The 14,609-nt window shown below is 41.8% G+C and overlaps 1 protein-coding gene and 2 non-coding genes across 4 annotated transcripts in view; 2 read left to right on the forward strand and 1 right to left on the reverse strand.

Moving 5' to 3' along the window:
• Window positions 1–13,726, reverse strand: part of grid2ipb (glutamate receptor, ionotropic, delta 2 (Grid2) interacting protein, b) — a 29,754-nt gene extending 16,028 nt beyond the window's left edge. Inside the window, exons 1-7 of one of the 2 annotated variants that reach the window (XM_061809793.1) lie at window positions 13,642–13,726; window positions 12,745–12,998; window positions 12,349–12,678; window positions 12,097–12,251; window positions 5,423–5,704; window positions 3,390–3,475; window positions 1,353–1,422 (exon numbers count right to left, since the gene is read on the reverse strand). In XM_061809793.1, coding sequence (XP_061665777.1) covers window positions 1,353–1,422; window positions 3,390–3,475; window positions 5,423–5,704; window positions 12,097–12,251; window positions 12,349–12,678; window positions 12,745–12,998; window positions 13,642–13,726 — 1,262 coding nt within the window. Of the gene's footprint in view, window positions 1–1,352; window positions 1,423–3,389; window positions 3,476–5,422; window positions 5,783–12,096; window positions 12,252–12,348; window positions 12,679–12,744; window positions 12,999–13,641 lie in introns of those variants that run through there. The other variant, XM_061809794.1, reaches the window with a different exon arrangement.
• Window positions 6,990–7,062, forward strand: trnam-cau (transfer RNA methionine (anticodon CAU)). The gene has a single exon. It is a non-coding gene; the product is annotated as a tRNA-Met (tRNA).
• Window positions 7,882–7,954, forward strand: trnam-cau (transfer RNA methionine (anticodon CAU)). The gene has a single exon. It is a non-coding gene; the product is annotated as a tRNA-Met (tRNA).
• Window positions 13,727–14,609: the final 883 nt, after the last annotated feature.

Here is a 14,609-nt window from a genome sequence, read left to right on the forward strand (position 1 = left end):
AATCATACACAATTTCGAATAAAAAGAAGGTCAGGGAGCAAAAGCTCAGAATTAATTATACAGTCTAATCATGAACATAAAAGAAAGCAAGTACCCTGGGGAGTAAAGTCAAAATTATTGGAATAATTTTTCCTTCGTTTTTTGTTTGCTTTGTGGAACACAAGACTTCCATCAATCCATTATTTGAGCTGCTTAACCTCACAAGGGTCATGGGAGTGTTGGACCCAATCCCAGCTATCTTCAAGGGGGAGGCGGGGTACACCCTGGACTGGTTGCCAGCCAATCTAATAAAAGACTCTTGGTTATTTTTCTTGATTTGTTTTTTTCCTGTTGATTTATCTTTGAATTTGACAGATCTTAAAGAAAATTTATGGTCCACTCTATTTTTCATCTCTACATGAGTACGTGTGTGGGAGTGAGTGTAGGTAGAGGGTGGGAAAGGGGGGGGGGGTGTCGGAGGGGGGGTGTCTCGCACATGGTGTAATTCAAGCTGGGACTGTCACTGAGAACAACAAAAATGATTATGTTCACTTTTGGCAAAGAAATCTGCTAGTGGTGTAAAGTATAACTGTATTCTATCACATTGAGACGTGTTTATAATATATCGGTCATCTTATTTAGTTTAACAAGTAATGATAAATAGCACAAAGAGCTCTCATTATGTTACAGTGCAATATTGCACTACTGCATATACAACCACATTAACATAATATAATAATATCACACACATAATGTTAAACAATCAAATCGTTCTGACCTTTTCTTTCATCCAGAATCAACCATTAAGATGATCTAAATATTGTGTGTGACTTCGTTACAATTGGTATACTTCACATAACGTTACTGGCACCGAATGTAATGGCTGAGTTTATATTCAGCTTCTTCAGTCTTACGCCTACCTGTGCCCTCTGCGATCCGTTGGGCTAAGAAGTTGTAAAGTATACAAAAGAACGACGGCGACTCCTACAAGAAAAGTTACGCTTATGTAAACAGTAGTCACTTGCATCGGCTACATACACACAAAAATTTTCACTCAGATTGAAATAAGATAGATTCTATTTGCCTCCGAATATAAGATGACAGATGTGCTCATAAGTAAAGTGCAGGCATATTGCTGTATTGTCAAGTTTTGATTTATAGCTGACGCTGACAGCATATTCAGTCTCAATGCAGCAACAGCGATATAATAATAACTTCAAGATTATGACAGTAAAAAGCCTCAGTGATGTGATTTTTTTTTAGCAAAGCAGGAATTGGCAACACACAACCTAATATCTGCAGCAATACAACCTTTTTTTTTGAAAGCATTGTAATGATGTTGCTGTTATTAAGAAAATAAAACGTGAACTGACCTCATGTCCAGTCCATTGAGGAAGAGGATGCGGTCACCTGGTTTTAGTCCACATTCTTCAGCAGGACTATCTGAAAGGGGAATAATGGCAGGAAAGAAGAGACACCAAAGATGTTTACCAGCAATTTGTAGTGCTTATCATGAACCATAGTCCAAAAAAAAGATGGCTACATAGTGTATAAACATGGAATGCCATATTTCGAAATATGTTTTCATGTAACTATGGAATCATTATACTGTAAACAGACTCACTAAGAAGCCAAGTAGATACAGTGAGCAGACATGCACACCAGGGAGTGTGATTCTTTCGGTCTGTGTACGACACCCAGCAAAGACCAGCAACAAACAATTTGATGTCCATGTGACATTTTGTTACATAACGTAACGCCGCCGTCACGGGACACTATTATGAGTGCTGTCGGGCGTCACAGCGTGAAAGATGATCTTAAGGTCCTCTGCAGAAGATCTGGGAACACGCTGGGAGTCACGCTAGCCACCTCCACCATCTCCATACCAACCTCCATAAGGCCCACTGAGTCAACGTGTTTTCCAGCACATGATGGTGGGAGGGGGTGGTGGGCGGGAGCTGTGTCGTCATCTTGAAAAAAACGTGTGCACACAAACGCGCACACAGTTTTCTACACTGTCCAGACAGAGGAGCTACTGCCTTTGTTGTCCTCTGTTGTCTGCTGCTTTTTAGTTCAATTCTGGATTCATCCATCTATTTTGTGAGCCGTTTTTCCTCAGACGGGCCGCGGGAGTGCTGGAGCCTATCCCAGCTGTCAACATGCACTGGGTGCCAGCCAATCGCAGGGCACAAATTGTAGAGACAGACAACAGTCACACTCACAATCAGACTTAGACGCAATTTAGAGTGTCCAATTACCGTAATTTCCAGCCTATAAGCCGCGACTTTTTTTACACGCTTTCAACCCTGAGGTTTATGCGGTCATGCGGCTAATTTGTGCATTTTTTTCTCACGGCCGCAAAGGGGCACTCGAGCGGAAAAGGTAAGAATGAGACTGGTGGAATATATGTGCCGAGGAAGTGACTTTTACCGGCTCTGCTAGCGCTGTGCTAGCTTCTTGCTGTTGTGTTACTGGCCTGTCTCAGTGATACTTATCGGTAAGTTTATTTTAACCGGCCCTGTTAGCATTAGCGCTAGCGTTAAACTGTTTTTATGTACCGTCTTTCTTAGTTAATATCTTGTGTTTGAATGTGAGTCTCAATATGGACACTTGCGGCTTTTACACAGCTGCGGCGTATGTATGTACCAAATGGTGATTCCTTTACAAATGTATTCGGTGGCGCTTTTAACCAGGTGCGCTCTATGGATAGGTTTTTAATTACGCTATCTTGTGTGTCACGGAGGTCAAAGAACACAGGTGATAGTTGAAGCGTGAAGTTTTTTTGACTGATTGGTTTAAGGGTAGTGGTGATGTCATTGGAAACCTATCCATTCGCCGGGAATTACGGGAATGCATTTTTCTGGGATATGGGAAGAAGCTGGAGTGCCTAGAGAAAACCCACGCAGGCACCTGCAGAACATGCAAACTGCACAAAGGTGGGGCCACGTACCCACGTAGGTAAAATAATGTACAAAATATCAAATTGTGTTACCATGTCATTCATTTTACAAACACACATGGTAAAAGCAGACTGCAAGGACATAGTCTTTTGTGTGAAGCTTTTTTTTTTTTTTGACAGACTCAGCATCAGTATAATCCAGAATTCTTGAGATATTATTTGCCAAAACAAGAATATGTGAAATATATCGGAAGAGGGAGAATAAGTCATTTACAAATGGTTACTAGGAAACCAGTTCTCCAATTGTTAAAATTGTTCAGTCACATTTTTGTTGTCTGCTGGCGGTGCTTTTGTTTTAATATTTCATCTGCAAGTGAAATCTACTTCCTGCCGCATTCATCATAAACAAGAGAAGCCCTTCACATCCAGGGGCTGATGGGCACAACAGACTCACCCCACGCACGCACACACGCCACTCGGTCGGCTTTTGGATTTAAAGATAGACCCGCACCTGCAATAACGGAGTCGATGCAAACTGGAGCGTGACCTCGCAGAGTGAAGCCGAACGTCTTCTTGCCTCTGTAGACGCGGATGAGCCTGAGGAGGAGCAGGAACAAAAGCATTTTGAGATGCAGGATGCAATGTCCATTGCAGTTTTGCATCTTCAAGGACGTATGTTTTCATTAAATGTAACCGATGGTGGCACCTTGCTGTTGTTCACACCGGTGGAGGAAAACACAAGGGGATAAATAGGGTATATGGTCTAGCAGGCACGGGCAGGTTGCCATGGAGACGGCTCAAGACTACCTTCCTTGATACAGTATGTAAACAGGGGCAAGAGGGAAAAAAAGATGTTGTTCTTTATATGTTGGCAGCTGTTACATAAGTAAAATGCAGATGAGTGGGTGGTGTGCGATGGGGGCCCACCAGGAGGGTGTCGGGGGTAAGGGATGCAAACCAAAACTTGGCGCTGATGCAGCTGAAGGCTGTTTTGACTCCACAAACTCATCATATACAAAGCAGCTTGTCACACTGCAATCAGGAACATCCCCTACCTCCCCTCCAACTATTGCATAACATATCTCCAGGAGAGACAATCGCTTTGTGAACAATCGCTTTGTGAAACACTTTAAAAGTGCATCTGGCACTTTATGTAGCAGCTCTTCACTGGCCGACTTGAGAGACCAAAGTCGCACATCAATAGTGATGTAATCTGTATTTTTAGGTATATGATGGGTCTCGTCAGTCGTCACCAGTGTAAAGATTGTTACACAATGCACTCAAAATGTACCCCAGGACACAATCATTATTTCCCTCATGTACCCAGACAAAACCAATGGCAATACATATGATCCTGAAAAGTCAGTATAGTACAGTTCATTGCATCCCAATATTTAAGAAAAGAGAGTGGTGGTGGTGGTAGTGGGGGGCCTTTCGGGGACATACAGCATTCACAAGTAATGTATTTATTCAATGTGTTATTGAGTCTAATTCATAGAACATGTTGTAGCAAAAAAAACATTGTGTTGGCAGAAGAATTTTTTTTCATGCAAATAATCCATCCATCGATTTTCTTAGCCCCTTATCCTCACGGGGGTCACGGGAGTGCTGGAGCCTATCCCAGCTGTCAATGGGCAGAACTGGTTGCCAGCCAATCGCAACGGACATAGAGACAATCGGTCTCACTCACAATCACACCTAGGGGAAATTTAGAATGTCCAATTAATGTTGCATGTTTTTGGGATAAGGGAGGGAACCGGAGTGCCCGGAGAAATCTCACGCTGCCACGGGAAGAACATGCAAACTACACACAGGTGGGTCCGGGATTGAGCCTGGGACCTCACAACTATGAGGCGAACGCTTTCCATCTGATCCACCATGCCACCCAAATAACAACATGCTTGTTAATAAAACATAAAGGCCCGCCTTTGAGCTCTCTGGGGGTCAATAGTCTACATATCCTGGAGGAGGCACTGATCAAATGACAAAATTGATAGTGGCACTAGAAACAAGCACATGAAGAATGAAAAGTAGCATTCTTAGTTTGTAGTACAGTAGTGTTTTTAGCTTTTAATGTGAATACTGTTATCATAAACTTGTCAAGTCAAATGGGGAAGGGACTTAAGTCATTTAGTGAAAGAGTGGTGAAAAAGACACATCAGGTAGTCTTTTGTTTCTATTTCCATTGCAGATTGCAATATTTAGAAATACCTGTCAATATTTTGATAATGAAATATAAAAAAAAGGGGGTAGGAACAGATAAATCTACACTTCATCCTTTTCAAATGATGAGGTATGAGTGAGCGAGCAATTTATTATTATTACCGTATGTTTATGTAGATTTTTTCCATCTTTTTAATTTGATGATATTTCTGATTGTGTTCTTTTAACACAGCACTTTGGACTTTGTACATTAGAAATGCAAATTTATTTATATAGCGCAATTCATACACAAGGGAACTCAATGTGCTTTACATGATTAAAAGCATTAGAATCGTATTTGCACACAATATTTGAGGTGAGTTAAATAAATTGCACGCTCACCTCTGATTGGGTCCAATTGGGGGGTGTGTAGGTACCCCGGAAACTGACTTCCTGTGGCCTCTGTCTCTTTCCACCTCCACCCTCCCTCCGGGTTCCCCTCCATCCCGGGGCAACGAACTGGCCCGTTTGTTCCCGTGGTGACGGTCCGAGTGGTCCTCGCTCCGGCTGCGGCGGATTCTGCCCTGCGGCTCGCTGATGCTCTTGCTGCGGCACAGCCTGTTGATCACGTTCTGGGAGACGGACTCATCGAAGCGCTGCCGGTGCTTCTTAGGAATGAAGATTCTGGCCAACATGGCAGCATGAGAAGAAAACAGGGGGGTGGTATTAGTCGACACCAGTCTCCTCAGAGTTTGAACTGAGTTACACTTGAGTCATTTAAGGAAACCAATTAAATGACAAATGTTCGCCAGCTCCCCTCTGATGTTTACATCCCAAAATAATTCAATCGGCTTCCAGTTTAAAGACAGGCAAGGGAAGAGCTTTTGACACACAAATTGGCAATATCTCCCCCTGTAAATATTCTCAGAAAAATCAAAAATGGAGTTGAGCTGAAGGAAAAGTCAGATTGAGTGTGCGGAGTGCCAGTCGGAGTCTGACTGCAGCAGCGTGAGGAAGCAGACCCTGAATACAGCACGAGAAAAAGGTGTGGGAGTGAATGAGCACGGGATTCCTCCTCACTCCCCTTTTCACTCTCTCACTCCATTTACAGCATCTCCCACACTTCCGCCCGTTCGTCACCTTGGCGTGAGCGCAAAGCAGGAAGCTGTCATCGGCTCATTGACCTAAAACCCAAGACCATTTTGACTAAACTGCTCAGTGCCCACGATTCTACATTTTATTCCGCAAAGTAAAAGAAAATCTAAATAATCTCTCCAGCATATTCTATTCATCACATGTGAATCACAAGAGACAATAGTCATAATTGAGACCCCAGCTGTTAACATTGTCACTTTTACACAAACAATACCCAAAGATGAATCATTTGAATTGTGTGAGAGGATTTGTGAATCATCACAAACTATACAGTAGCGGCGGCATTGAAAACAATTTCCATCCCGACCAAGACTGGGATATTTCTAATGCCCGTAAAAGCAAACTTAAATCAATCAATCAATTAAATCAATATATAATAACGATTTGATTGATTTCTGATGTCTTGATAATAACATGATTTGAAGATGAAGTTCTCACATGAAACCCAATCTGATGTGTAAATTATGTGGCACAATAAAGTTTAAAACATCAAGTGTGCGGCTCACATCCATGCCTGCCGGAGAGTCAGGGCACCCCAAAATCCTCAGAGCCAAATCCTCGCCACGCCGAGCGCACATACCAGAATTCAGAACTAAATGACAGAAAGAGTCCTTGATGCAGCTGTGCCCAGTTTGTCACTCTCATAACTTGAATGTGTCTTTGGGCCTCATTTGGAAAATGCTGGTTTACAAAAAACTTCAAAAGTTTCCTTTGAGCTTTCCCAGTGGTGTTTTCCATTCTAATTAATACCTTCTGCAGATGCATGTGTATGAAGCGCAGCCCAGTGGTGAAGTCTCTGAACCCTCTTATTTAAGCCTCGATGGCGCAGTAGGCAGCGCGTCAGTCTCATAATCTGAAGGTCGTGAGTTCGAGCCTCACTCGGGGCACATCTTTTACAAACAAATATACTTTACTTTCATTTGAGATGAAAAAAAAATGCAGCTCTGTATCGTGTTATGGTGAGTTAAAATGATCCAAAAGATCGTGGTTCAGGACCACTTCAGAAAACCCATGTCATCTTACTCACACACTCAACAGGGCCTCCAAGTCTTGTCATAACTGCAGCTATGAGAAGATTGTAGCTAAAAACCAATGCTCGCAAAAAAAAAATAAAATAAAAATGAAACATCAGTGTTGAGTGAATCATGAGAATTTTTGAATGAAAGATTGCAATAGTTGCTGTAATTGTAATTTAAAACTTGTTCGTAGGCAGCATCCCATTTTTGGGACATCATGATTTTCAAGCATTATATCCTTCAGTATATCAAAATATTTAAGTAAGTTTTAATCTGAAGCCACAATGTAGTATGAGGAGAGGATAACTCATCGGTGAAAGTTAGCACAGAGTTATTTCCCTTTCTTTCCTGACCCAACATGGCTGCCTCAAGTACACATGGAGCATTTTTCAAGAGAAGAAAGGGAGAAAGGTCAGTATGCAACCAAGTTTGTCTTCAAAAGGCTAATCCATCAGTATTATTAATGCGTAAGTGTCATTCTAGAATAAGAATTAATTAATAAACGTATCTTTTTTATGTACCACTTCACAGAACTGATAGCATACCTGTCCCAGTTTTGGGATGCTGCCATCTTTTTTGTCCTTTTTTTCAAGGGTTAAACAAAAAAGAAGTATTATTTCCTTGATTGTGGAGTTACTTTTACCTGAATAAGAAAAAAAATTGCCACCCTGCCCACAAGCAAGCTCACAGGCCTTGATGGCGCAGTAGGCAGCATGTCAGTCTCATAATCTGAAGGTCGTGAGTTCAACCCTCACTCAAAGCACGTATTTTACAAACAAAAGTACAGCGTCTGTCTACATATACTTTACCGCTTACAGAACCGTTGTTTCCTGTTAATGAGAGATAAAATTATCCAAAGCAGTGCGGTTCACGACCGCCTCAGATCACCTACGTATGCGCACCTGCTGGGCTCCAAGAGGCGGATTTGCTGCTGATCAAATTAATCACCCGCAAGCAGGCACATTGCAAAATTAAAAATGTACCTGCTACTACTTATACTTTCATTATCAGATGAAAATGCAACTACAAAACTACCATAGCTCAAAACTCAAATATTTTAAGAAATGTTCATTATTCCATATGTGTAGAATCAATCTAAAAATCCATGACACTGATCTTGAGAAAACGTCTTTACAGTATTACCAGCATCCTGGATATCTTTTCATATTTGTTTTTGTGACTTCACTGTCTTTACGTGGTTAACATGAGCTTGCTTTTTGAGCAAATGTGCCCAGGTAAAGATTTAGGGCATATATTCTTAGGTTGTTGTCACTGTCTCTGCAGGTTTTGATTACGTCTGCTGTGTGTGCATGCTGAGACTCGTGGCTACAATAAACAGCGCCACGGGATTTAAATGTTCTGCAGCCATGTAGGTGTAGACACCCACACAGCACCCTTGCTGTTTGCTATCTATGTGTCTCTCCTGCCATCTATTTATACCAAAAAGCTGATACCGTATGTTTCTAATGTGTGCATGCCAAGAACGTGTGTTTATGTGATCGCTGTTATCAGCATTTTGTTTTTATGAATCCAGAGGTTCAGCCATCATTTCCAGAAGTAAAGCGAGTGACACATTGAAACAGCTACCTCATCATAAAAAAGTTTCCTGCCTCAACTCTTAGAAACTAAACTAATGTCCCGATTTGACCTCATTTATAAGGAAGGGAGAATCTATAATTATCTAATAGAGCCTTGTAGAGGAGGAAGCAAGCAGGAAGGCAGGGGTGTATTTCTCCAAAGGGAAGAATGACAGAAAACTACAAAGAGAAGACCTCATTTCATTGCAAGTATACAGATGTGGCTCAGAGGCAGAAAGTAAGGCTAAACTGTAAACCTGACTCTTCTCTGAATCATAAAAAGTCAAAAAAAAAAGAGAAAAAAAAACAGTGTGATAGGGAAGCACATAAAACTACATTTCAGGAGGAAAAAGATGAAAAAAATCTGCAAAACTTGCAGTTATAATATAGAGAAATGCAACCATAAAATTGTGATTTTTTAATTTTTTTTTGCTGTGGCCTATTGAACTAAATACTATCTAATATTCACAGTAGCTAACAAATGAGCCACACATCATTAAAAAAAAAACATTATTTCCATTCATTTTCTCACTAGGGTCGTGGAGGTGCTGGAGCTTATCGTTTATCATTGTTTTTAATTTGGCATAACACTGTCTATGATTGTAAATTTGCAACATACAATAACTGCAGGTGGGATGGTGGGTCAGCTGGTAAAGCGTTGGCCTCACAGTTCTGAGGACCCGGGTTCGATCCCGTGTGTGGAGTTTGCATGTTCTCCCTGTGCATGCATTGGGTTTTCTCCGGGCACTCCGGTTTCCTCCGACATTCCAAAAACATGCAACATTAATTGGACACTCTAAATTATCCATAGGTGTGATTGTGAGTGTGGCTGTTTGTCTCTATGTGGCCTGCGATTGGCTGGCAACCAGTCCAAGGTGTACCCCGCCTCCTGCCCGTTGACAGCTGGGATAGGCTCTAGCACTCGCCGCGACCCTTGTGAGGATAAGCGGCAAAGGAAAATGGATGGATGGACAATAACTGTACCTTCTTCCCACTTTTACCGTTTGTATTGGATCAGTCGTAGGATACGCAATCAATATCTAATATCAAGACGGTGTAGTAAAAGGAGATCAGTCGGGAAGATTTCAGCACAAATAATAGCTCCATAGAATGATAATGATACGGGTGATTAATGGTAATTGTGTAGCACTATTACATAAAAACAAACCCACAATAACAACAAACCAGTAATGCACTGTGTTAACAGTGTTGTATCGTGGTTTCATCCTGAAAATCATCCATCGGTTCTATAGGTGTTAAAGATATGCTGTCAGCTGTATTTTCAACTGCCTAAACACGATCATTACAAACATTATGAGAAAGAAACCAAAGTAGAACAGGAACTAGATGTGGTTTGTCAAAAAGCCCTTTTCAGTTAAGCAGTAAAAAAAGAAAAAAAAAAAACACTTCCAAGACGGTAATATGAGCAATGCAGAAAAAAAAAAAACCCACCTATACCTTTTCGATAAAAACACATCTGGGTGTGTACAGGGGCGACAACCATATCAATGACTTCTGCAGTTTGCAAAAGCAATGTCTCCTATGTACGCACACACTGATATATAGACTAAATCCCCCAAGAATTAATAACTATATTCTACTTACTCATCACCAGTAAAGGGCATGATATACACTTAATATTAAAAATGTTTTTAACACTAAATGTCAACAATGAAAACTCAGATAAAACAGATCCCACGAAAATCATAAATACAGAGTCTAAGAAGATATATAAACATACTTACCCCAGGCAATTCATTGTTTTAGCGCTCACTCATGGTTAAAAAAGAAATGCTAAAATACAAGCTTTAACACTGAGTAGAAAACAGTATGACACACAACTAAACTACCGCGTCTCTCTCTGAATCAACTGCCATGTCTCCAAATGGGGATAACAGATATGGTGGGTGCATGCAGGAGTCTGCCAACACCAAATGTCAGGTGGAGATGGACCGCAGAGAGGAGGTGGGTGGGGGGGTTGGAGCAAGATAACGAGAGGAAAATACGACAGAGCGGAAGACAAATATCCCCTTGGCGAGAGGGTGGTGGAAAGGCAAATCACAAGGATGGCATTAATAATACGAGTGCTGTACAGAACGTGTAAGTAGGAGCAAATAAAGTAGGAGCAAATAAAGGTTTCTAGGTGCACATGTTCTTCAATGATTCATGGATTCAATAAAAGTAGAAACATACTTAAAATGTTAAAATGGCTTCATTTTGGGGGAAGAAAAACCCAGCCTGCTCTTTTCATGCTGGAAAGCCTTCTTACAGTATGTGGATCGTAATATAGTAGTTGTGGGTAATCAGCCAAAATAGTAAGAGGATAATTGGCTGCTTTTATTGGCTGCACTTGTGGAGGAAGTGCAATCTGCGAAAAAAAAAAAAAAAAACTGTCAGGGGATGGAGAAGGGGGGAAAAAACACTGCAGTCTGGCCAATAGACAAACAGGTAATTCTGGCTGTCTGGAATGTTCTTCCTTTCACATTATGTTATTTGGGGAGGATCCATTTTTCTAAATAACCTAAAACACCAGATGGACTGCTTCAAATTGAAAATGAACTTGATAGATTTTCCTCCAAAACGTACATTGAGAGTGGACTGGTTGGACGTCCAGTCCATCATATTAATTATTGACCAACCAGACAAATGTGTTGAATAATAATTTACCTTGAAAAAAAATAGCAAGCAACTGAACAGCTAAAGCAAACACAGTACATTGTTCCCATCAATAAAAGCCGTGCGGGCTTTAATGATGATACCAGGAAAAAAATCCATTGTAATCTTTTGACGGGCCACCACTGTGTACTAATACATATGTATATTTCACAATATCTAAGCCTCCTATATAGCTGCACCTCTAATGACTGAATATGAATTTGGCTCATCATCAAAGACACTCCCATGCTGAGCAATCACTCAATTTTGCCAACAAAAAACCCTTAACATTCACTGGCACTAAGGAAACTGTAAGAGACTTACGGGTCACAATGGATTTAGCCTGAGTAGCAGATGGAACCCATCTAAAGCCAGAGTGTACATTAGCTGTGAAATGCTTAATCCGGTCCAAAGCAACAAGTGCCTCTTTAGCTACTACTGTGAATAAATCCCTGGAGAATATTTGATCGGGAGAAGTGATTTGTTTTGTGATTGGTTTTAACAGGTGACATCAAAACATGGATATTATAGAAAAGAGCTTGAAAAGTACCGGCCCTTACCCACAACCTACCCTACCTGCTCTAAACAGAAGGAAATATTTTCAGCACTTTTCGGATTGAATAACCCTTCTGATTTGCTGTTTCTTCATGCAACATGAGTGGAAGCCTCTCACCGAATACTGGAGATGAGCTGCCGATGGTCATCTGTGATAAGAATTTCAGGCAAGACCGATGCCAACCAGTCAACATTCTTCTCTGTTGCGTACTGCTTCAAGACACTGAAGAGTCTGTCTTTAACGCTGGGCTCATCACCCAAAATCTGCTCAACCTGATGGCAAGATAATAATGATCCATATCGCGATCATTTTACCTTGGCTGGGGTGCTATTTCAGTTATGAGAGTAAACATTCTGGCGATATGCCTACCTTCCTGTTGAACTCCATAGCCTTGTATTTCCGGTCCAATCTTGTCCCTGGCCCTCCGATCTGACTATCCTCCATGCTGACGCTGCGTTTCTGCCTCGCACCGAGGCCCAGCACCCCCAAGCGTAGCGTTCTCCCCTGAGAGGACTTAATGAGCGCAGCAGCCGTCTCGTGCTGCCTGACTGGGATACCGTTGACCTCCATGACGTAGTCGCCAGCCCTCAAACCGGCACGGCCGGCCGGGGAGCAGGGTGAGCAGTCTTCCACCAGCAAAGGGCAGTCTCCGACAATGGTGAAACCGAAGCGGCCATCAGGACCAGGTATGATGTCCATCTATAAACCAGAAATAGACAATACTGTGAGAAAGAAAATCTTAAAAGTATCAGCTGTATTTCAAACCTGCTGTATGCGAGACACCACTCCAATGCTGGGAGGTACGTTCTTCTGAGTCTGGGCGATGGCAACGACAGCTTGCGGACCCAGCGTTGACACGTCGTGGCCTTCAATTTCCAACACTTGGTCTCCAGCCTGCAAGCCGGCCAGCTGGGCACTGCTTCCTTCCTCCACAGACAGAATGTAGCTAGGTCCATTCCCACCGAGATGGAATCCAAACTCCTCGGGCCATCCCTGGTTGGATGTCGGCATGCTGAGGACTGGAAGGGAAAAAAACGTGTGTTATTGGATTTATTTTTTACTGGAAATAGGAAATGGCCTGAGAATTTTCACAATCCAATAGTTCCCCATTTTGTAAATTTGAAATTCACTTTGGTGTAAGAAAAAAAAAGGAAGCTAAATATTCAAAATAACTTACCTAATGTCACAGATGCATTCAAATCAACTAACATTGCACAAAAACCGTCCATTGAATAAATCCACTGCCGGCAAGAATCCAGTCTCTTCTTCCTCCTAGTATTGCCTCAAGTACTCCAGAGTGGATTTCTCCACCCTGAACCATGACATATAGCAGCGCTCTCTGACCTGGTTCACAAACTGCACAGGACCCAATTAAATTGAGTCCTAATAGACCTTGGGACCTTAATTACCCTGGCAGACAAGTTCCCTCTTCAAAAGTGTCCCTCAGCACACATTCAAGTTTTTGCTGCAAGTGTCTTAGTAGAGATACAGAATATAATTGTAAATGATAAGCACACAAAAGTTACAATTTAAACACAGATGTCAGTTAAATCATATGATGGTTCTTTGATAGTTCTGACCTAGTGGGACATACAGAATTGTAACAATAGGGCTGCAATTTTTTCACTAAATAATGCAAAGAAAACACAACAAAACACTCACAGAAATCTCTGGACTGACATCGAGAGCTCCGTTTGTTCTGACGCAGCGATGATCTGCCTTTTTTGTTTTGCAAAAACTTCTTCATCTTGACAATTTAATTACAGATCCAGTCTCTTCTCAGGTAAATGTGAGGAAAAAAATATCACCCTGATTTCTGAAGCCCCACAAATAGGGTTGAAAAGTCCAAATGAATGAGCGCCATTGTGGATGAAAAGCAAGCCCAGTCTCTCGGTGTGTTTGTCAAGGATTTAGTCCGGCGTCTCATCCCTGATTCATCCCAGGGCCAGGCTGCTTGCACAGTGTTAATCAGAAAACTGGGACGCATGCACTTCAGTTCCTTAATAATTCACTCTCCAAAAAGGGTATTGTGAGGCCTCATTTTTCTATAAATACACCAACGTGTCTTTTTCCGCCTCCTCTTCTTTTGGCTAGGTGGCTCTCCGAGGGACCGCTCCTGGCCCAGAATCACTCTGGGCTGATGTAAGGAAGCCTGATCATGAGGGCTAATTGGAACATCAGCCTGGAATTCTGGTAGTCCGTGCCCTGTCCTGGATGTGTGCACGCTTAAATGCTTCGCCCTTTGAGAAGCAGCAGGGTCCATTTAAAATTTAAATCTGATGGATTAGAGAGATTATGTGTTGAATCTGTAGCCCTTCCTCCACTGAGCCACATAACTTCATAGAAGAACCACATGCTCATCATCTCTGGTTGGATATTCATACTCTGACTACTAAAGTCAAACAAGATTTTATCATCATCCAGTCTGAAGGTTTTTTTTCTCTTTGTCTCATTTCTCTGTTCTTTTTCTTTGTTTCCAGCACAGGGTGTAGGTTGACAACTTTCTTAGTTGCTACGATACCGGTCTTGAGACCAAGAGCAGGTCTCGAGTGCTCCGACACCGATGGCAAGCATATTGATGTTGAATCTCATCTCACAAGTCCAATTCATTCATCGTGTCATTTCAATCC

Source organism: Syngnathoides biaculeatus, chromosome 22, assembly GCF_019802595.1.
Source record: "Syngnathoides biaculeatus isolate LvHL_M chromosome 22, ASM1980259v1, whole genome shotgun sequence".
NCBI lineage: Eukaryota > Metazoa > Chordata > Actinopteri > Syngnathiformes > Syngnathidae > Syngnathoides > Syngnathoides biaculeatus.